The sequence below is a fragment of the Pseudonaja textilis genome, chromosome 8 (genome assembly GCF_049901715.1).
Source record: "Pseudonaja textilis isolate UNSWEBS1 chromosome 8, rPseTex1.2, whole genome shotgun sequence".
Classification (NCBI taxonomy): domain Eukaryota; kingdom Metazoa; phylum Chordata; class Lepidosauria; order Squamata; family Elapidae; genus Pseudonaja; species Pseudonaja textilis.
The window spans coordinates 8,361,584-8,384,734 of record NC_141997.1 but is presented as its reverse complement, the minus strand read 5'-3'; the positions used below and the strand labels follow the sequence as shown (position 1 = coordinate 8,384,734).

General features: G+C 39.7%; 2 protein-coding genes across 9 annotated transcripts in view; one reads left to right on the top strand and one right to left on the bottom strand.

The window, feature by feature from the left end:
- The first annotated feature begins 521 nt into the window (after window positions 1–521).
- Window positions 522–23,031, top strand: PDHA1 (pyruvate dehydrogenase E1 subunit alpha 1). Of its 2 annotated transcripts, XM_026714182.2 has the most exons (12): window positions 631–796; window positions 5,912–5,926; window positions 7,345–7,413; window positions 12,782–12,955; window positions 15,024–15,150; window positions 15,896–15,987; window positions 16,442–16,534; window positions 17,017–17,172; window positions 17,273–17,344; window positions 19,258–19,325; window positions 20,966–21,074; window positions 21,964–23,031. In XM_026714182.2, the coding sequence occupies exons 1-12, from the start codon at window positions 737–739 to the stop codon at window positions 22,126–22,128; spliced, it is 1,200 nt and encodes a 399-aa protein (XP_026569967.1). In that variant the 5' UTR covers window positions 631–736; the 3' UTR covers window positions 22,129–23,031. The 2 variants fall into 2 exon arrangements, with proteins under 2 accessions (XP_026569969.1, XP_026569967.1); XM_026714184.2 differs by lacking the exon at window positions 5,912–5,926 and having other exon boundaries at window positions 522–796.
- Window positions 22,290–23,151, bottom strand: part of MAP3K15 (mitogen-activated protein kinase kinase kinase 15) — an 87,136-nt gene continuing 86,274 nt past the window's right edge. For 6 of the 7 annotated variants that reach the window (XM_026714180.2, XM_087938230.1, XM_087938232.1 and 3 more), the window contains 2 exons: window positions 23,075–23,151; window positions 22,290–22,992 (listed from right to left, as the gene is read on the bottom strand). In XM_026714180.2, the coding sequence (XP_026569965.1) occupies window positions 22,914–22,992; window positions 23,075–23,151 (156 nt within the window). In that variant the 3' untranslated portion in view covers window positions 22,290–22,913. The other variant, XM_087938231.1, reaches the window with a different exon arrangement.

Genomic DNA, 23,151 nt, shown 5'->3' with positions numbered 1-23,151 from the left:
GGTCGAGCCGCCTGACAGTTCCCTATAAAAGGGCAATCTGTCAGACAGGCAAGTTGCTGGATTGTTCTTGTTATTACTGAATAAAGAGGTTGAAGTCAAAGATTTGTTTCCTCTTCAATCTGCCCACAATACATAATAAAAACAAACATTGGGTCTTAAGTGGTGCCTTCACGTGGCATTTATTTCATGTGAAAATTCCAAACCCATTTGGAGAAAGAAACGCACAGTTCTTTTATTATTTAAATCCTCCCCTCTTTTCCTATCTTCCTTTCTTTAAAAAAAAAAAACCCAAAATAACGCTACAAACTAATAACCACATGGTTAGTGTATGTACATTCTGCAACGGCGCAAAAGCCAGGAACAATGGCTACTCATTAGCTGGGTGGAAATAGGAGAAAAACCAGAAGCAGAAGCAGGAATCGGGCGATTCGAGTCTGAAACACCCGCAGAAGCGGCGCTTTCTTCCTAGGCTAGCTTTTAAACGCGGAGAAAAGGGAAACGTTGCACACTCGCACTGTTGCCCCCTCGTGTCGAAGGCAAGCGCAGCAACCACGCCGGGGAGGGCAACGGTCGGCTCTCGGGATCCGCTGGGGGGCAGGCGAGAGCCGCTCGGCCGTCACTCTGGGCAAACGGCTTGTCTGCCCGGCAGCGGCGAAGACGCCCTATCCTGAAGGAGACTTTGTCTCCGGCCTTGCTCCAGGAGGCTGCGGCCGGCGGGGATCCGGCGGCACACTCCATGCGCAAGATGCTGGCCGCCCTCTCCCGCCTGCTGCAAGGGACGGCCGCCTCAAGACCGGTGAGTATCCCGGGGGCAGGAGGCATCGGCAGTGGCCACCGCTCGCAAGCACCCGATTCCCGGCGTCTAGGGGGTCTCGCGCGCGGGGGTCTCGCGCCGACCCTGGGATAGATAGCCCTTGCCCGAGTGCGTGGGATTCACACGATCCAGGGTTGGGCGCTTTGCATAAGCGCGCGCATAGCGGCTCCCCTCTCCTGCCACTGTCGGGACCAGCTCTTGGTTGCATCCCGTCGCCACCCAAGCGGGCTGGGATTCTTTGCCTGTTGGGGCTTTCATAAGAAAAAAGAAGGGAAGCAAGGCCCGGCTAGGGCCGCTTTTGGCTTTGGTGTAGGCAGTTTCGACGTGGAGGTTGCAAGATTTTTTAAAAAAGTATTCCAAAGATTATTCCTTCCTGTACTTTTATGTACCAAGTGTTCTTCAACCTTGGCAACTTTAAGACGAGTGGACTTCAACTCCCAGAATTCTCCAGACAGCAGGTTTCCCTAGCTGGGCAATTCCGGGAGTTGTAGTCCACACATCTAAAATTGCCAAAAATTAAGAAACATTGCATGTTTCTCACTCTGTTTTCAACTTGTAATTTTTCTTCTGTGCCTCCCCACTTTCCAGGTCCTATTACTGATGAAAAAGCTTGCCACTGAAAGCCAAATCTGGCCCCAGGTTCTGCCTCAGTTTACCTTCCCAATAAGCAACTGAGTTGGAAGATCATTTAAAAGCGGTTTATTAGTTTGGGTACCCTGATAAAGTGAATCTATGAAAAAGGAGAGAGAACTCAGAGCCCCATGTTTCACTCCTGCTTACAGTGAACACAACAAAGAAAATGCAAGAGGAAAGTAGATTGGTCAGGATAAAAGTAACCTCCCCTTTGCATAGGAAATCAGTTACACATAGTCAAATATGTTACATATTTGTATTCCATAATATCACACATGTTCATTAAAATGATTGAGGTCAGAAGGGATATAATTATAAGGAAAAGGGTTGCTTAGAGGTCATAAAAGAGATAAACCAAACCCCAATTTATACTAGGAAACATTTTCTTATCTGGAGCTAGTCTTCAGGTTGTTTTTCAGTTTAGGAATGTTAAAAGTTAATAAACCCGAGCATCATTTTAAAAAGGAGAAAATAAATTGAAATACAAAGTAACTATGTTAGTTAACAAACTACAAAACCCCTCACACACACTTAGGTTGCAAATAGAATATATGTTTTTATTCACAGTAAAGACAGTGTTTGCTGTATAATACACTCTGCTTTTCTGTGATCCCTTTTCCTATGATGAGTCCCCCTCTTACATATTTTTCACTTTTGGCCTACTTGAAACATCCCAAGGGGGCCATATGGCCCCAGGTAGAGAATTGCTACTCTAACTGACTTGTTTAATAGACCAAGCAGTGAGTGAATGCAAATCAGGGACAAGAGTTTCTAACCTGATTTAGGCTCTTCCCTGCTCCATTTGCATGGTAGCATACCAGATGTACACTGTGTACACAATTATTAGGTAAGTGTGTATTTTGACCATATTGTGTTTATGCATATTTTCCCACCTCCAATCTGTACAAACTTGAATGCTTAGTGGATATAAGTGTATAAGGTAATGTGTATTTGTATAATGAGGGAGGGTGTGGCCTAAGAAGATCAACACCCTATATCAAGGTGTGCATAATTATTAGGCAGCTGTTTTTTCCTCAGGCAAAATGGGCCAAAAAAGAGATTTAACTGACTCTGAAAAGCCAAAGTCTTTCAGAGCAATGCAGCACTCCTGAAATTGCTAAGCTATTGGGTCATGATCACAGAATCATCAAACATTTTGTTGCAAATAGTAGGGTCACAAGAAACATGTTGAGATAAAAGACACACATTAACTACCAAAGATTTAAGAAGAATCAAATGTGAATCTACCAGGAACCCATTATCTTCCAGTGCTGTCATATTTCAGAACTGCAACCTACCTGGAGTGCCCAGAAGTACAAAGTGTTTATTGCTGAGAGACATGGCCAAGGTAAGGAAGGCTGAAACCCGACCACCACTGAAGAAGACACATATTGAAAGCATTTGCACCAAGACAAATTCCTTGTATGTCTAATCACACTTGGCCAATAAAGAATTCTAATTCTAATAAGTTGAAATGGCAAAATTGGGCAAGAAATATCTGATGACAGATTTTTCAAAGATTTTATGGACTGATGAGATGAAGTGACTCTTGACGGACTTGATGGATGGATCAGTAATGGACACAGAGCTCCATTTTGACTCACACTAGCAAGGTGGACTTGGGGTACTGGTATGAGCTGGTACTATTACAGGTGAGCTAGTTGCACCTTTTCGGGTTGAAGATGGATTCAAAATCAACTCCCAAACCTACTGCCAGTTTTTAGAAGACCCTTTCTTCAAGCAGTGGTATAGGAAAAAGCGTCTTTCAAGAAGACCACGATTTTTATGTAGGACAACAGTCCATCACATTCATTGAAGTACTCCACTGCGTAGCTAGCCAATAAAGGCCTTAAAGATGTAAGAATAAGGACATGGCTCCTTTCCTCACCTGACCTAAACCCTATTGAGAACTTGTGGGCCCTTCTTAAACGGGAAATGTATGGTGAAAGAAAACAGTACACCTGTCTGAACAGTGTCTGGGAGGCTGTGGTTGCTGCTGCACAAAAAGTTGATTGTTAACAGATCAAGAAACTGACAGATTCCATAAATGGAAGGATTATGATTGTTACTGAAAAGAAGAATAGCTATATTGGTTACTGATTTTTTTTTTGAATTGTCAGAACTGTTTATACATTTTGAGTTGTTTGTTTATTATTTTCACTTTAACAGATGCAAATAAACGAGTGAAATGGGCAAATTTTCATTGTTCATTTAGTTGCATAATAATTGTGCACACATATTCTCCTACGAAAGCCAAAACCTCATTTTCACTTTCTTCAGTATTCGGGTTTGAGGTTTGTTAACATTTTGACAGAGAGCATTGTCGTTGTTCAACAATAAAATAAATCTTCCAAAATACAACTTGCCTAATAATTGTGCACACTGTGTCCATGGAAATATTCAGGCAACCCATATCCAGAATGGTATGGGTTGTCTGAATATGGCATGGGTCTGAATCTTGGCTGCCATCATCTCCTCATCTGGCTTTTTGCAGACTAGAACTGAACCACAAATTAGGCAAATGAAGGCAAATATACATGTCTCAGGATAATGTTGCAGGATCCAATCTGAGTCTGTCATTGGGACTAGAGGTTTAGTCTTCCCAGCTTTTGGACTCGTGCTGGAGCCTATCCTCAAGAACATCTCTCCAGAATGTGCTGTGGAGCTTCTTTGTCATACACATTCTGGAGCGAGAGAAGTTCCCTGAGGACGAGCTCCAGCTTGAGTCCAAAAGCTAGGAAGTCCCAGTGACTGCCTCAGATTGGATCCTGCAACAAATTAGGTGAATATTTAGACTTAAAAGGTTGTGTGAACACTCTATGAACACTTCATTTAGATTTCAGCGTATTGTGTAAACCCAGATATTTGAGTAACCATTGCTTAGTTAATCATTACTGTGTTTTGTAAACAAGTAAACAGAACAGGGTTTTTCGGCTCTTCTTTTTGAATTCCTCGATAGTGTGTCTTTTTGAATATTTAAAATGCAGTCAGCCTATAACATGTCCATAAAGAGTAAGCACTTGGTCAGGTTTGGGAGGTATTATTGAAGGAGACATTTTTGTTCCAATGTGTGATTTAACAGTATTAAGGAAAGTATATTATAGAGCTGTCATAAGCTATCAGATACTGCAGAGGAAATAGTGATATTCCTTGCATGATGTTTCAAGCCCAGCTTTTAATATGGGGATAAATCTGTGCTACGTTGTTACTGGTTTATATTTTCATTTCAGATCGCTTTAGATCAATTTGCAATATGTATCTTAAAAATACCATGCAACACAAATTCTAAGTTACTTAGACTTGGATCTCATGATCTAGGGTGCTCTTGTCATAAATTTATCTTTCTAAACCACATTCCTTTATTTTATCCTGAAATTTATACCAACAAGCTACTTTTTTTTAAAAAAAGTTTTTATTCATAGTAAGTAGTAAGTTAGAACAGAAATTCTTCTACTTTTTGGATTCTTTAAGGGTGGACTTGCAGGATTCCAATAAAAATCCTGTTTAAAAATCCAAGATTTAGGGGCCTTAAAGAAATCATTGTCTTCTTTGTACTTAGGTTTTAATACCATTCTGTACTGAACCATGATTTTATCAATGGTGTGTTGAATAAACCACAATTTACATGTTCATACGACACTAAGCCATGGTACCAACAGTGGTTAAGGTCACACAAAAAGGAAAATTACAGTTTAACACTAGGTGTAAAACAATAGCTGATCATTTTTTCCCACTCTTGAGCAGATGAAACTTGAATTGAAGCAAAGGTTTCCTGTATCAACAATACCTGTATGTTTGTCTGTTTGTTTAATTTATGTTCTGCTTATTCCATTGTGGGGCTGCTCTAGGCGGTTTTTAACAATAAAACAGTTATGTAGAGTTGTATGTATTGTTAATACCAAGCCCTAAGTGCACAGATGATCTCTCCCAAGTAGAAATTACCTGAGACAGGCCTGAGCCCTCTTGTTTCTGCAATGAACAAAATAGGAGTGGAATCTGCAAAATTGTGCTTCAAATTCTCAACTTTGCAGACAGTCCAGTGCAAAACAGTGCCCGATCAACTGACACAAGAGCAACTAATGAATTTTGATCCCAAGCCCAGGCCTAAACCCTGATTTAGAGCAATCCAGATAATCTATCTGCTCACAAAAATTAGCGGGAAGATCTTTCTGACTTGGGTTGTGTGTATGAAGATTGGTGCACAAATAGGGATAATTGCTCCAGAGTACTTTGGTGCATTAAAAATAACAGCATCTGTTCTTCATTATGCTGAAATGCAATAACTTTTTAAAGGAAGTTTTATTGTTGCATTAAAAAAAACCTCCCTGCTGAATAATTAGGTGTCACTTGACTAAATAAAATTGGTACTAAAAATATATTTGTAAGGAATAATTTTTCCCATATCTGTATGATGGTAGCTGATATTCCTTTCTATTTTTGTTTTTCCCAATTCTACTGTTTTAGGGAGCTGTTAGTGAGGTAAGACCAGAATTTTAATTGTATGAATATTCATAACAAGCCATAATTTGTTGTGCAAAAAAAATTCCATTCTGATTTGTTAGTTATTTTATTAGTCCATTTATTCCTGTGTAGAAAATTGAAATCTTGGTAGCTCTTCTAATTTTAAGACATTCCATTCAGTAAAAATTATTTCTAGAATAAGTGTCATGCTAGACTAGGGCTGTCACCTTTCCCCGGAGGCCAGATGCGTCATGCGCTGGTCATGCCCACTCCCGGTATAGTGAAAGGGGGAAAATTCCCAATACATGACGTGATGACGTGAGTGCTGGACCAAAGTTAGGGGCTTCAGCATTTCCTGTCAATAGACAACTCTGTTGATCTTTGCACAGTTGAGAAAACAGGTTTTTGAATGCATGAAATATAAGAATTTATCTTTTTCTGGAAATGTTAGAAAATCTAAGTAATATAAACATTGCTAAAAACTTTATCATTGCCTGTATTTTCCTATTATGATATTATGTTTCTTTTGGTGTCCTCTGAATCATATATTCTGTGGCATTTTGCTGCTGTAGCAGATCTTGTGTGAACATAAGTGGTAATAATCATTTGCACATACATGCTGCCAAATAATCACAACTGGTAGAACAGGTGATAGACAGACTGAAAAATTGTTTGCTAAACTCTAGAGACCAGTGTCAAACTTGCAGCATCACTAAGTCACATGACATCGTGATGTTTTTTGCCTTTGCGGAGCTTAGTGTGGGTATGGCCTGCTCAGGATGCATCCAGACCGCGGGCCACCAGTTTGACACCCCTACCTTAGAGTGTTTAAGGCATTTATTAAGTGTTCTTTTTTCTTACCTGCACTATTTTAACTTGATTCTGATTACGTTGCTTCCCCCCCCCTCCCCCCAGTTTTTCCATTCAAAATCTTCTAAAAGAGAAATCACAGATTAGTTTATGGGACCCACATAATTCAATATATTTCCTGCAAATATATTGTTTATTATAATAAGTTCTTAGTACTCTATGAGCTTGATTGTTTACTTGTAGACATTTTATTATGCAGCTGTGTAACATCATCAGCTTTACATAGGTTCAGAGAGTACCAAAAATTCCACAGTTCAACCCTGAATTAGAAATATTTTCTTTTGTTGGTATCTTATAATTCATTTTTTGATTATTTTGATTTTCATATTTCCTTATTTTTATAGTTTATTTTAAGTCATCCACAATTAATTGGAATCAAGCATCAAAATGGAATGAATCAATAATAAATATAGACAAATACTGCTTATAAAATATCCATTATCTTTAGAAGTTTAAAATTATTAGATGTAAGTTGAAATAATCTTGAAGCAGATAGGAATATTTTTTAAAAATATTATTTTAATTTAATATCCATCTGTATAACTGTTTCTTGCCTCTATTGAAAGGTTGCCCGTGTGGTTGTCACTTCTCGTAATTATGCAGATTTTGCAAATGAGGCTACATTTGAAATTAAGGTAAGCAGATTTATTATTTTATTTTAGAAAACCAATACTAGACTAAAACTAATATATATTTTAATGTGCAATATATTAAAGAATCATTTGAATGTATAGTCAAACTCCTTTATATTGAAATAAGATTACAAAGGTATATTTTTAAGTATAAAATGGGGAACATCATTTCTTGGATTGAAATATACTTAGAGGGAAAGTACAAAATAACTTAAAATTTTAACATGCAATTTAATTACTGCTAATTTTATGTTATTATTTTGTTTAAATGAAAGACATATTTGCTGATTTAAAGCCGCACAGTGATCATTCAGCATGTTTTATAAATTATGTAAAAACTATTTTTATGAGCTGGTGTGAAATAGATCTTACAATTACATGGCAGATGCAAGGAGAAAGTATAATGGCCATAAATAGGGAATGTGGGAGCCATGGGAAGCCTGCTTTCTAATGTAAGAATCCTATTATATTTCATCAGGTTCTACCTTTCATCAATTTCAGACTTTTTATTGTTCAGAGTTACATGGTACTGAAATAATAACTTTAACTTTACACTGATCTTAACCCTTATACTTGCAACATCCCTGTGGTCATGGGACCAATATCAAGGGCTTTGTAATCAGCGGGCATTTACAATCGCTGCAGCATCCCATGGTTACGATTACCATTTATGTACTTCATAGCTGGCTTCTGTTCTGACCCAGCCTTTGCAAGTAAAGATAAGCCACTTACTCTTGAGTAAAACAAACCCCTTTTCAAAACAGGGCAGAAACAGTCTTTTATTCATGTGGATAAACAAAAACCAAATATAAGTAGTCCGAAAAACCTGGTTCTGGCCAAGGAATACGAATTGCTTGCCATATACTAGAAAACGAACGGTTGTCTGTGACAACTGGCCACTCCTAAACCCCTACTATTTATTTTCCAGCCAGGGAAGGGCTGGCTAGCATCTTCGTCTGCTTTTCCCTGAGAGGCGGCTTCTTGCTTTCCTTTGCTCTCCTCTCCTTTTCTCTCTACGCATACGCACATCTGGGATGGGCCCCATATGTTCCACCCCCTCACTCAGCTCAGGACACCTGGGAGAGGATGGAAAACCCTGCCTCTGATCTGTTTCCTTGTCAGAGCCTTCCAAAGTCTCCAAAGCTGGCCCAGGCTCTCCCTCAACCTCCTCCTCTGACTCTGCTGTCACAACAGCATCTGATAATTAGAGTTTAATGGAAAAACCAGTAGTAAAATTGGAAGCTGTCTTGCTTAACAACCAGATTGTTTTGCGAAGTTGCCAGTCTTAATTGTGACTGTTAAGTAAGGACTTCCTACGAGTGGTTTAGGCAGTTACAAAACTGTTACAGTGGGGATTTCTCTCTAGAAAATGCAATAAGTTTTAAGGATGTTGTTACCCCCACTGGGCTCAAATGTGATGCTAGAATAAATTGCTGTATGATTGTTTGAAAGGGGATGAGATAAATAAAACAATTCGTAAAAATATTAAGTGGCAGAAGTCAAGGGAAGCCAACCAAAGAGACCATGATGCCTAGTTCTGGATTATTTCAATGTTATTTGTTGAAAAAGGTCAGAATTGCTTCAGAAAGCTGTTTAATAGTGCATAAAAATCATAATCTATTTTTGCTCTTAGTTCTGCCTATCATTTCCAGCAATTGCTCTTCAGAAACTTATTATATATCAGCCTGATGGTTCTATTTAGCTGCTATCATTTACATTGTTTAACTGATCTGTGAAATAATCCAGTATTAGTGTTAGTTATTAAATATATTATTGTGTTGTATAAATAATTGCTTTGGCCCATTCAGAATGTACTATTGACTAGTTTATTAAGTGACCATAACTGGTAACATTAAAGATGTTTTTTCTCCTTGCCATTTGATTCACATAATATAAACTTGTCATATGTCAAAGTAATCTTATTTTCTAAGTAGAAGTTTTTCCCTGGCATTAAGAGCACTAAACCCCTAAGATTTCACTGCTGCTGCTCTTTCTACCCCCCGAATTTACCATCCCTCAGGAAGATGGCTATGTAATAGTTCCAAGATTGTGTGTATTCCATTTTCCTATCATTGGGAGTGATACCAACCTGATTCTTGACATAGTTATGCAGCCCCTACAAAAATAGGCTTGTAGTCTTTAGGGTCCTCCTGATTCACGGGTACTGCTGAAGGAGCAGGCTGAGACCACAACCAGAAGATTTTTATCAAGTTTCAGCATCAGTCAGTCTTTACACCGAATAAGATACTTTGAAGACTCATGCCATTGTCACTTTGCCATTGTCACTTTCTACCTGCATAGTTGATCTGCATAGCACTACTTTTGAAAGTAAAGTTCAGCTGGTATAAAATTCAGCTGCCTCAATTACCACTACTAACGGGGGCTGTAACAGGAGCTGCATTGATTATTGGTTTCTAAATACAGTTCAGGGCGGTGATTATTTCTGTAAAGCCTACGTAACTTGGGGGCCGAGTTTCTTATTAATTCTAAATAATTGTGGCTGTTAAACCCAAATGAAAACAAGTATCTCCTATATGTAATTATGGCAGGAGATGGCATGGAGGAAGGTGGCTTCTTCAGCATAGGTCATCCCATCAGGCAACAATAGTCCTTGTTCTTAGAGGTTTTGAAGAATAGCTAAATGTGCTATTGTTTGTTGTCACAATTTTATCAGATTTTATTAAAATTGTTCCTTGTATTGTGTTTTGATGTGGTACATTGTGAAGCCTGCGAAGAGACATTGACAAATAAATATCTTTGTGGCTGGGAGCAGATAGAGCAGAGGTGTCAAACTTCATTGAGGGCTGTATCAAAGCTCTGGTTGACTTCGGGAGGGAGCGGGGGGGGGCTGAGGGGGCAGATCAACATAGCTCATGTTGGGGGATGCCTGTGGTGGCCTGGGGCAATCCATTGTGTCCAGCAGAGGAAGGCGAGACCAGGACAAGCACCAAACCTTTATACACCATAGGAGCCTTGCCATCCCTCTCAAACCATGCAGAGGACCTTTGGATGGCTGTGCAGGCTACCAAGAGCCCAGGGCAGCGGAGGGCAAGCACCCAGTCAGCCCTTGAGCTCCCAGGGCACCATGACCCCACAGCTCAGCCCAAACCCACTTACCCAAGGCGGCACCTGACTGCACTTACATCCTCCTCAAGACTGCTGCTGTTGTGTTCACTCTCCTTGGCCAGGTTGCTCATTGTGTGTAGGTCAGAGGGAAGCCCACCATCTCTCCTCGCAAGGAGACCAAGCTTTGTAACCAAAGCATCCTCAGCGATAGGATGGGAGACCACCAGGAGAGGTCAGGAGGAGGGGTCAAGGGGATGATGAAAGGGCAGCAGGACTGCTGGTGACCAAGTGCTAAGGTAGGACTTCCCTCAGACCCACCCTCCCTCCCTCTCATCATAATTTCCTTTTTTCCCTTTTCCTCTTTTTCCCTTTCCTCTTCATTCTTCTTCTTCCTTCCTCTCTTCTTTTTCCTTCTCTGCTCTCTTCCCCCATTTCCTTCTTTGTCTTTCTTTTCCTCTTTCCCTTTCTCCTTTCCTGTCCCTTCTTGGATACTCAAATGCAAAAGGGGAAATAAGTCCTACTTGCCTTGTGATCAAATGCCACTTTTGCTAGTAGTTTGTGGCCAGTTAAAAGACTGAGAAGTTTATCCCATGCTTGCATTTAGTGGGGACATCCACAGACAACAATACAGCAAAACTGTCAAAGTGGTGTTCTGATAGTTAATCAGAGCTCCTCTGTTTTTTATGCATTTAGGAAGAGAGGTAAGTTGGTTGCTTTTCTATTAATACATAATCCCTAAAAGGGCCTCTTATAGGAACCCTGCCATGATCTAATTCAGACTGGAAACACAGCACAGCAAAATATTTTTCCCCACTCTACTTTGTCCTGTTTTCTCCACTGGAAATGGCTGTTTGCAACACACAAGGAGGGGATACTTTCCTAAGAGCTCACAATTCAAGAATACCAATGCACACACATTTGCTAATCTAATGCACCATTGTGAACATGAGGTATCTCAGGGGGGAAGGTTAATGATGGAACAGGCCGTCAAGGCCTCCCCAACCCACTAAGATACCTCATGCTTCCCCATCCCTTCCTGCCGCACCAGACTCCCTTAACCTTGCAATGATCTGTCTCCTCTCTGCTGCTGTTTCTTTGCATTGGATTGGAAATGGTTTTTTGAGCCGACAACAGACTCTCCTGGGTGCCATAATATCACGTGAGTTCAGGCATCCATCCTCTTTTGCAGAAAACCAGGAACTCAGAAACTTTCATTCTCAGCGTGAAAAGTGTTTGCTGTGCCTGTCTCTTGCTCCTCCCCCTGAACTCCTGTCTACCATGATAGTGGCAGGGGTACTCTTTGCCCGCTAAAATCCTCTGTGGAGAGAGCTCCTTCAATCCACATCATGGCCGCAGCCAGGAGATTTGCCGTGGAATCGGAATCGGCTGGATGCAGAAACCAACACTGTCCATGGCTTGGGTGTGCTGCTTGCTCACAGGCACTAGCCTTACTGTTTCAGGGCAGGAAGAAAGCCTACAACTGAACGAGGAGACACAGGACCAGGCCGCATCCAGCTTGCCTCACCGGAGGAGGAATGAGACCCCTTTGTCCCACAAAGCCCATGTGTGTGTGCAAATGGGGCATCTGCGTGCAAATGGGAAGGTTAGAAATGGAGCTATCTTTGAGGGCAATCCTGCTGCTGTACCTCCACATTCTTCAGCTCGGACAGATCCAGGGCACCCAAGCTGCTGGTGGTAGAGGTCAGAGCCTGCTGAACAGCCATGATCCTCCTTTCCTCATCAGCCAGCCAGCCCTGCTCGGCCTACTCCCTGCCTGGCCAGCTGGCTGGCACAAAGACTCACTGCTGTTTTTCCTCCTTCCTCCCTGCACAAGTGGCGGCGGGCTCCGTGGGACAACGGGGTCTCATTTCCCCCCCCCACCCGGCATGGCATGCTGGATAGGGGCTGGCCCTGCGACGACTCCTCACTCAGTTAAAGGCTTTGTTCCTGTGCTCAAACAGTAAGGCCGGCATACGTGGGCGAGCAGCGCACCCAGGCCACAAACAGCATTGGTTCCTGTGTCCAGCCTTAAATCCGATCCAATGGGGCTGCCCTTGAGCTTGCAAGTGGCCATCCCACTGTCTCGGCCTCGCTTCCTGGGTGTGCGCACAGGTGGCAAGCACTGTCATACTGGTTGAAACGGAAGTGCTCAGAATGCAATCAGCCTGCAGGGCAGGACAGTTCTCGTGCAGGCTCGCATGCCTACTGTGGGGCAGTAGAAATCTTTCAGCACAAAGATGCTAAGTATTAAGCTACTCAAATACTTTTAAAATAGAACCTGACTGCTTGTCTTTATTTTTTGCAGAAATATGACCTCCATCGCTTGGAAGAAGGTCCTCCTACCACAGCTGTACTGACTCGAGAAGAAGGTCTCCAATACTATAAGACTATGCAGACTATTCGGCGCATGGAACTGAAAGCAGACCAGCTGTATAAACAAAAGATTATTCGGGGTTTCTGCCATTTATATGATGGCCAGGTGGGTAGCAGATTTTATCAAATTTTCTGTTTCATTTTAATTAGGCTGTTATAGGTAAAAGAAGAATTTTGAAGAATTCTATGTTTCAACTCTGCCAATATAAACAACAAATTCCCAGGTGGTTGAAAAAGGTGAACATTTATCATTTCTAAAAATGCTGAAATTTTGTGAAGTATCTTCAGTGGGGATAGTTTGTCATGTGTAGTTCGCGGAAACTACTTTGATTAAATGACTAGTGCCAATATTTTTATTTTAGTCTGGTTACTCCTGAACGGTAGAGATTAAAAATTTAAATTCTTCAAATCTTTTCTGATTGTTTCTGTCCTTCCATTTTTTTTTATTTATATGTATTTTGTACCCTTAAGATTTTGCTCCCATAGCCTTTGAAGGATTTTAATGATTTTTTTCCTAACATGTTTATCATTAATATAATTACTGCATTGCAGCTGTCTTTGCTAAGATTAGATATCTCTAGACCAGACATGTCAAACACAAGGACTGGAGGCCTCATCTGGCCTGCAATGGGCCCAGATTTGGCCTGCAATGGGCTCAGATTTGGCCTGCAGGGCCACCCCAGTGATAGCAAAGTACTGGGCCCTGCTGGGCCCGCCCCCGCACACACAGGTGAGCACATGGGGGCTGATGGGAGTCTGGCAGCTGCTGTAGCACACTATGGGGTTCTGCAGCTCACGCAGCACAGGTGGGTTTGAGCGTTGCAACTGCCAGCCCAGCCCTCCAAGCAGCAGGTAGAGGCAGAGGCGCAGGAGGTCTGATCCGGCCTGCTGAACGTGCCAGGCATCTGTCCCAATGATTGTTTTTGTTTGGCCACAGCCAGAACAGGGCAAGCAGCCACATGGCTGCCTGGTGGGCTGAATCACATGCCTCCCCTTGTGCCCCTGCCTCCGACTGCTGCCGTTGCCACCGCTTAGTGCCCCCCCTGTCCAAATCTCCTGCAACTCCACCAGACATGTGGGAAGAGCCTTCTACCTGCCACCCCACCCGCAACGGGAAGAGTGAGGAGCCCCCATCCCCAAGTGATAGCCGGGACTCCCATCCCTGCTCTGTCTTACCCGAGCGCAGCCCCACAGCTGCCCCATGAGTCCCGCATCTGTGCATCTTGGAGTCCCACAGCCAAGTCACTCCTGCTCTCCCTCACCTTGCTTCTTGTGACAGCTGCCCCTCCAGCAGAAGCCTCACTGCCCTCAGACCCCCCCAGCCCAAGAAACTCAGCCCAGGCAAGGAGAGCAAGCACAGCAGTAGCAGCCTGGAAGAGCAGGCAAATGAGGGTGGGTATGCCCTCTGGGAGTGGGATATCACCTGCCACCCAGGGGACCCCCGTATGGCCCAAGAGGTCAATGAGGCTCCTCTGGTGGATCAGGCCTCGGCGCCTGCCCTGGTCCCACCCTGCCATTAGCAATGTCAAGTTGGCTATGCCCACCCCAGCCAGGCCCACCCACTTGGCCGCTACCACCCTTCCATGCCCAGACTGGCCCCCCAAGTGCAACAATCCTGATCCAGCCCTCAATGAAATTGACTTTGACATCCCTGCTCCAGATCATACGTTGAAAAATTAAATATGGTAAAATGTTATATAAGATACCTTAAATATAGTAATAAAACAGAATGTGTAACAAGGGCCAGTATTTGTTTAAGTGCAGCATCCTTCTCAAAGGCCAAAATGCATTAAAATATTATGAACTGACTATTCAACGTATTGTGAATTAATAACTGTTCTTTCACTGTGATCCTGCGTTGCAGAGGCCTAGTGCGCTATAGTTGGAACTCAGGTATTGGAACTCAAGGTAGTTGACTATGTGTAAGGCAGCTCCAGGAGGCACATGCTACAGTACTTGAAGTGAGCCACATACGTATTCTTTCAGATACACAGCAGCCTCATCTGAATAGGCAAAGCATCTATTTCCCAGAACTGGCTTTTTGGTTTCTTCTGAACCATAGTGCAAACTCCATGTTTGACATTTGTAGAGAATTGTATACAAATAAATTGGTCTACTTGTATCTTATGGTATCATACATACTATTTCAATGCTCTTGGTTTGTTTTTCCACAGGAAGCTTGCTGTGTTGGACTTGAGGCAGCCATAAATCGAACAGATCATTTGATCACTGCCTACAGGGCTCATGGCTTTACTTATACACGTGGTATTCCAGTTCGAGAAATTCTTGCTGAACTCACAGGTTTGTCTGGTAAAATGAAATGTAAATATGGAAAAGACAAATACCACTGTAGATAGATCTAGAAAGGTTAAGTTTTGATTGCATTTCCACAGTGAAAACCAACATAATTTGCTTAGTATATATCTTTGCTCAAGTGGATAAAAGATGTCATCTATCCTTATACATAGAGCTTGAGGTTTTAGTCATTAATTCATATATTGTTGCAAAGTTCTCTATATTTAGAGAAATCTCTGCACCACCATTTCTCTTGATGCAGTAACATGTAAAAACTGGCCATTTACAAAGTTTATAAAGAATGTTTATATTTTTTTTTACTTTTTCTCTTATTATGGAATCTTATTAAAATTTCAATTAAGCAAAAAGGGACGGTATGCTAAAAAGACCTATATACTATTCATATAGAGGGTGCAATGGCTCAGTGGTTAAAAGAGGCTAAACTTGTCAGCTGGAAAGCTGGCCACCCGAATGCCATGCAATGAGGTGAATTCCCATTACTTGCCCCAGCTCCTGCCAACCTAGCAGTTTGAAAACATGCAAATAACAAGTAAATAAATAGGTACCACTTGGGTAGGAATGTAACGATGTTCCATGCACCTCTGTGTATAATCATGCTCCTTTTGCTAAGAAATGGAGATAGCACCGCCCCTTACAGTCAGAAATGACTGGATGGGGAAATCTTTACCTTTATACTATTCATGTGAACTCTTGTAGAGCCCCAATGTATGTTGTATTTTTAATATTTCAGGTCGTATAGGTGGTTGTGCTAAAGGTAAAGGTGGCTCAATGCACATGTATGCCAAAAACTTCTATGGTGGTAATGGTATTGTTGGTGCCCAGGTAAGGTTCATTAATCAAAATAGCTTTTTTATTGAGATGTGGATAAAGCTTTTAATGTCTGTCATATTAGATTATTTCATTACTTTTATAATTCTCTGTAGGATGCTGATCCTGAGTATTTCTTTTTTGTAAACCTAACATTACCTAAATTGCTGATTGCATAGTGTGGGAACATTGCCACAAGACATGATGATGATTATAACCAATTATTGCATGACTTTAAAGGTGGATTAAATGAATTCAGGAAAAGGCAGATTTATCAAGGGCACATAATCTTGAGATTCAGTGTTATTTCTGTTTGGTGACAGCATGTCTCCATATACCAGCTTGGGGAAAACAATAGGAAGTGGATATGGCTGTTCCTGTATGTGCAAGCAATCTGTGCCTGATTGGCCATTATAAGAAAAACAAGGTGGTTTAAGATGGTTTACCTACTGCATATAATATCTTATAGGTTCCTTTGGGAGCTGGTATTGCTTTGGCGTGTAAATACTTTGGGAATGATGAGATCTGTGTGACATTGTACGGTGATGGTGCTGCAAATCAGGTAAGTTTCCAGGTTTATTCAATTAGATGCATATTTCTATACAGCACTATCCAATTTGACATCATAATATGCCTATACTTGCCTTTAAAGACAACAGGTGGGGCAATACTAAGGCAGCTGGTTTTAGGTGGTTTCTTCCCATGCTGCTGTAGCAGTGGTGCCCTCAAGCTCTACAATGCAGAAAATCTGATGAAAGTAGTTTTCCATGTACATGAATAAAGCCAGAGATTTGCACTGAGGAACTTGCTCATGCTGAAGGTTTAATTGTAATTTGATTTGGATAATCTTTCCTTGGTTTCCAATAAGAAAGAGGTTTAACAATTTCTAGTACTTCAGGTAGACGCAAGCAAATTGGACAACAGTGAGGTTGTTATGTAGACTGAAAAGGGGAGAATGTATATGAACTTTATAATGAAATAGTCACATTTGCCAACTGCAAGAATATATGTAAAGATATCTAAAATATTTTATTCTTCTTCCAGGGTCAAATATTTGAAACTTTTAATATGGCAGCCTTATGGAAGCTGCCATGCATTTTTATCTGTGAGAACAATAGATACGGAATGGGTACTTCTGTAGAGAGAGCTGCAGCCAGCACAGATTATTACAAAAGAGGAGACTTTATTCCAGGTCTTAGGGTAAGAGATTTACTATACTCCATTCTTTAAAAGAAAAATGAACTCTGCAGTAATACTTTTAAGTAAACTTGTGTTTTGTTTTGTTTTGTTTTGCTACTAGGTTGATGGCATGGATGTTCTTGCTGTAAGAGAAGCTACAAAATTTGCTGCTGGCCACTGCCGAGCAGGAAAAGTAAGTATGAGTAGAAATGACTATATTGCATGTGTGCGTGTGTATTTTTGCATGTTTAAGGCAGGCAGAATTTCAGAGAAATTTATTCTGTTTCAAATACATGTAACAATACTAAATTAGGGAGTACTTTTAGCCCCATTTGCAAACTACCCTGTGAGCTCCAAACCTAGTAATATGATGTAAATAGTATACGAATAATAAAAATCAACTCAAAGATTAAATCTTGCAGACTTGATCCAGTATCTTTGGGCCTATGATTATTATTGAACAATAAATCATTTTTTACTTTTTATAAATTAAAAACATGGTGCTTAATAGTGTGATTAACTAGTATGGGAATAAGTAAGTTAACTTCAGATGAAGAAATGAAGAGGCAGCATACTCAAAAAGGACACTATTAAATACCTGCTCAACTATAACCAAATAAACAGTCATACGTATCATTAAAACTATGATTATCTAATAAACATCAGCACGAAGGGTGTGTGCACCTATCATAGGTGAAATGAAGGAATATTCTGTGGAATATATGAAGGTAAACATACGTATCCCAGGATGATGTTACCAGATCCAATCTAAGTTGGTCACTAGGACTAACTAAAGTTTACTCTTCTGAGCTTTCGGCTCATGCTGGAGCCCATCATCAGGGAACTTTTCTCTCTCCAAAAGTGGGTGCAATATTCTGGTTCCCTGATGATGAGCCTGACAGCTTGGACGAATAAACCTTTGGTCCCAGTGACTGACTCGGATTGGATCCTTCAAGATATTCTGTGCTAAACTTCAAGAAAGACCTAGTTGCACCATTGAGAAAGAACACATATGGGTGATGGGAAGGCAAAATATGGAGAAAAGGAGAACCTAGCATTGCTGGAAGATTTGGATTGGGTAAATGCAATGTGAAAGAATTCAGTTACCAATTCTTACAAGACAACTTAAACATGCAACTTTACACGTGGACATCACCACCAGTTTGATACCAGGTTATCACAGTAACATTTTATATTGTGAACCACATAACCAAACAGACCCTCTCTTAACAGTTCTTGGCAAATCCATTTTTAAATTAAAAAGCTCAAGTGTAAATACAGCATTGCTCAACTTAAAACCACAATTGGGGACTGAAACTTCTGCCACCAAATGATGTAGTCATTAAGTGAGGCATGCCTGATTTTATGATATTTTGCTATAGTCATTAAACAAATCATCACAATTTTAGGCAAATCATACATCTGACTTCCCCATTGACTTTGCTTCCCTTTGGGAAAGTCACAGATTGCAATCCCATGACCCAGGATGATGCAACTGTCACAAATACATGCTGGTTGCCAAGCACCCAAACACTGATCATGCGGCTGTGAGGACACTGTGATGGTCATAAGTGTGAGGACTGGTCATTAGTCACTTTTTTCAACACAACTTCAAATAATTATTAAATGAATGGTCGTGAGTCAAGGCGTACTTTCAGGTATCTGCCCTTTTCTCTTAAATGAGGTTTGAGGGATTTTTCAGTGTTTTCAAAGCATTAGAAAATAGGAACAAGAACTACAATCAACAATTTAGCCAACTATCAAGAGTAGTCTGCATTTATGACTCTTACAGATGCCCAAAATGAGACATAGTGTGGTAGTAGATTTATTGAGATCAAGTGAAAGTCCCTGAAATTTTATTCAAGTCTAAGCATTAAATATTGAATATAACAAAATACTTTAAACATATAAATGTCTCAGGGAAAAAAATGTAATACTTTTGTTGCTGTCTTGGTCAGACCTGTATTTTTTAACAGAGTAAGATGCAAAAAAGTTGAGAGCTACTGGTCTAAATGATTGTCTTAAACTGGCATGGCTGTATACATTTAGTTATCAGCAAAATCAAGGTATGATTTTCAAAGTTATTAAATATTTCCATTTTAACAGGGCCCTATTGTGATGGAATTGCAAACATATCGTTATCATGGGCACAGTATGAGTGATCCTGGAGTCAGGTACAGTAATTCTTTATTGTTGCATATATGGTTATTAGTGGTGGAAAAAAATAGATTATGTTGGAGGATAGTTGAAGAAAAACCAGAAAAATGCAAATATTTAACAAACTAGAGGTACAAAAATTTGGCTAAGAATAAGACTACCAATCTCTTCTACTACATAATCTTAAATATTTTTAATCAAATCATTTTCTTAAAATGACGAAATTAAAATAGAGATTTTCACCCTGTGGATTGTATCCTCTTCCTACCTTGCAGGGATCACATGATAAAAGCTTGTGAGGGCAAGGCAGGAGTGTTGTCAAAATACACACTGGGCTTCAGATCCTACTTGGCTTATTCAAGCCAGCTGCACCTTGCCTGGGCAAAATAGGAGGGAGTTTTAACAGCTCTCCCATTTTGCTTGGCGTGCCTGCAGTAGATGGTTACATTAGAAGTCATGTATTAAATTAAAATTTAATTCTTAAATTAGGTAGTATATTTATTTCTTACCCATCCCTACCTCAATTTCTTCCCTACTTTTTCTCCCCTAAATTCTGAAGGTTTTCTCTACCATTTTATAATAGATTTTGTAAATGGCCAAACCAGATTTAGGACTGGTGTTTTTTTTAAATAATAAGCTCCCAGTCTGCATGCCTTGTATTAATTTTTCAAATACTTTTATTGTTTTTACAATTTGAGGACCTATAGTAGAAATAAATAATACATAATATACTAGCTCTATACTCGTGCTTCGCTACAAAACTACGTGATTGGGCTTAGTTTGGGGGGAGGAAAATAAGGGGGGAAATTGTGCCTCTGCCTATCAGCATCCATCAGTATTCATCTGGCTAGAATCCTGTCGGTGTGTGAAAGAGTTGAGGGCTGTTTGGAAACTGAAGCAGTATATGCTGTGTGAGCAAGGAGGAGATAGCAAGGAGCCTGGGCGTGGCTTGGTTGAACTGTTCTGTACTAACTGGTTGCTACTGTAAAACTGAAACTCTGCTCCTGCTTGTGTTTTGCATTTGGGACAGATTTCAGGTGGGGAGGAGGAGTGGAATTCCTTAGCATCAGAGCATGTTAATAATAATATAGGAAATACTAATGCTCTGATGGTCACTTTGAAAAACCCTTTCTTAGTGAGCACCTAGAAGCCAAGAGGAACATATGTGCCAAATTTCAAGTTTGTAGGCTTTACGGTTGTGGAGATTTTGTGATGATGCATGAGTGATATTTCGCTTTTATATATATAGATTTAAAAGTTTAATAAGCAGTACTACATGTACAAAATGTAAATCTGCATATAGACTTTTCTCATTTCACATCAACAATTAGTTTTTAATCAAACTTTGTTTCATAATTTAATTGATAGCATTGATTTCCAATCCTGAATACATCTGTTAATTTTCCTTAGTTTTTGTTAGAGCAATGAAAGGCAAGGAATTTTAAATGTAAGAGGAGTCTTTTTTTTTTCTGTTTTGTCTATATTCGTATTTTACTTTAAATTATATTCCTGCCCCTGAAGAACAATGCCTTGACTATCTTACACCATTTGCGAAATAAATGCCATAAGTGACATGATATTTTTCATTATATAATTAACAATTTATTGACAGAAATTGTTGTCATACTGTTTACTAGTGTAATTGGCTTTTTTACAGTTACCGAACAAGAGAAGAAATTCAAGAAGTAAGAAGCAAAAGTGATCCTATTACACTCTTGAAAGACAGAATGGTGAACAACAACTTAGCTAGTGTGGAGGAGCTCAAGGTAATATTTTTTTCTTTTCACAGGTTGTGAAAATTAGATAGAAAAAACTTTTTCTCCAAATAATTAGTGATGAGTTGGAGGTAGAGATAGCCCTCATGTAATATCCACTTCGTTCAAATCAAAGATGTAACTACTGTACTTTACTAAAATAATCAACCCCACTGATTACTACCTCTTTCTTCTACATGTGGGGACCAATGACACAACAATGAATCTGAAAATAATAACAGGAGATTATAAACAACTAGGGAAGCAAGTCAAAGAATTAGGAGCCCAAGTGTTTTCATCTATACTTCCAAGAAAGGGCCAACATCCAATGAGGGAGCAAAGGGTTTTAAAAATGAAATACTAGCTTAAAAACTGGTGTCTTCAAATGAGCTTCAGCTTCCTGGGATATGATCTGCATTGCCTACATGAAGGGCTGCTGGCAAGGGATGGACTGCACCTCATAAGAACTGGAAAGAATATATTCAGAAAATGACTGGCCCATCTTATCAAAAGGGCTTTAAACTAAAATTGGGGGGGCAATATTCATGAGCTTTAGAACCCAATTCCAAGCAAAAACCACCATATAACCAATCACATGAGGTAGGAAATAAAGAGAAAGAAGCAATTTTTTAAAAAAGATAATGAAATAGAGAGTAATGGGAAGATGGACAATCCCAGTTTCAAAGTAGGAGATATAAAGAACACCCCAAAGCCATAAAGGACTCACATTTTTGTAGCTTGACGTATTGACTTATATTAGAACTACAGGCTGTGGTTTTGATCCTGATTATTTATTGCAATAACAAGATATGCATTGGTAATGTAAGTTTAAAGCACTTTACTCTGCATTTTGAAATGTTTTCTTCTTTTGTCTATTAATATTTTATTGTTTCTGGTGTAGGAGATTGATGTGGAAGTAAGAAAACAGATTGAAGATGCAGCACAGTTCGCCACCACTGATCCAGAACCACCTCTGGAAGAACTAGGCAATTATATCTATAATAAAGAGCCACCCTTTGAAGTGCGTGGTCCAAATCAGTGGACTAGATACAAATCTGTTGGCTAGGAGAATTCCGATTCAGCAGCTAGTTAAACTAGCGCATTGGAGTTTAACTGTTACGTTCTAAGTGATAAAAGCCAGATAAAATAAATCATAAAATACATTTTATGGAGAATGGGAAAATGAGAAATACGAAATTTTGAAATAAAGTTGTGCAAGAAGTAAATTAAACGAAGTTTATTAAACTTCAGTTTGTTTTGTGTTGCTATATGATGAAAATTATTCAGCTAAAATAGCATTATTTACATTAATAAAAAAGGCTCATCAAGATTATCTAAGCATATATTTGCTTTATGTTTCTCCTTTGCTTTCTTCCCTTCACTGTTTTTCATGGTTTCATCATTGTATTTGCTTTAAAACTTAATATTTTAATATAATCAAAATATATTTAATATAAATATATTCAACCTAGATTGTTTTTTCTTAATGTGGAACCGTGCACAATTTGAAATGCTTTGGGGTTTATCTTGCTCTTACAAAATCATATAAAACCTAATACTTTATGTTATACAACACCCAAACATATTTTTTAAAAGCAGCAGATATATTAGAAAAGGTTTACATTTTACATATGAGCAACTGCATTTTGTAAGGTGAACTGTACATGTAGCATATCTAAAGAGTAGATTGTTTAAATAATACACAATTTATAATAGACTAATCATTATTTAATACTTACAAACAGAGATTTTGAATGGTTGTGCAAAACATGCAAGGAAATCAGTGTCTAAAACTTATTTGGAATGTATTTTTTTTCTCTCAGTCCATTGGCATCTGGCAAAAGTGAAATGCTAAACCTCCATCCCCAACACTGTATTTTGCTTTCTGTGTTTTAATATTGCATTCCAGATGCGACAGACAAGTCCGCCACTGTATGAGAAAATAAAACATCATCTTAGGCTTGGTCTATTGGAAAGCAGTATTTTCTAAAATTATGCAATATTGTTCTTACCGGAGTCTGAGCAGTTGCAAATCCTCCTTTGTGATACTGTTTAGAACATCACTGAGTGTATAGTCCTCTTGAACAAA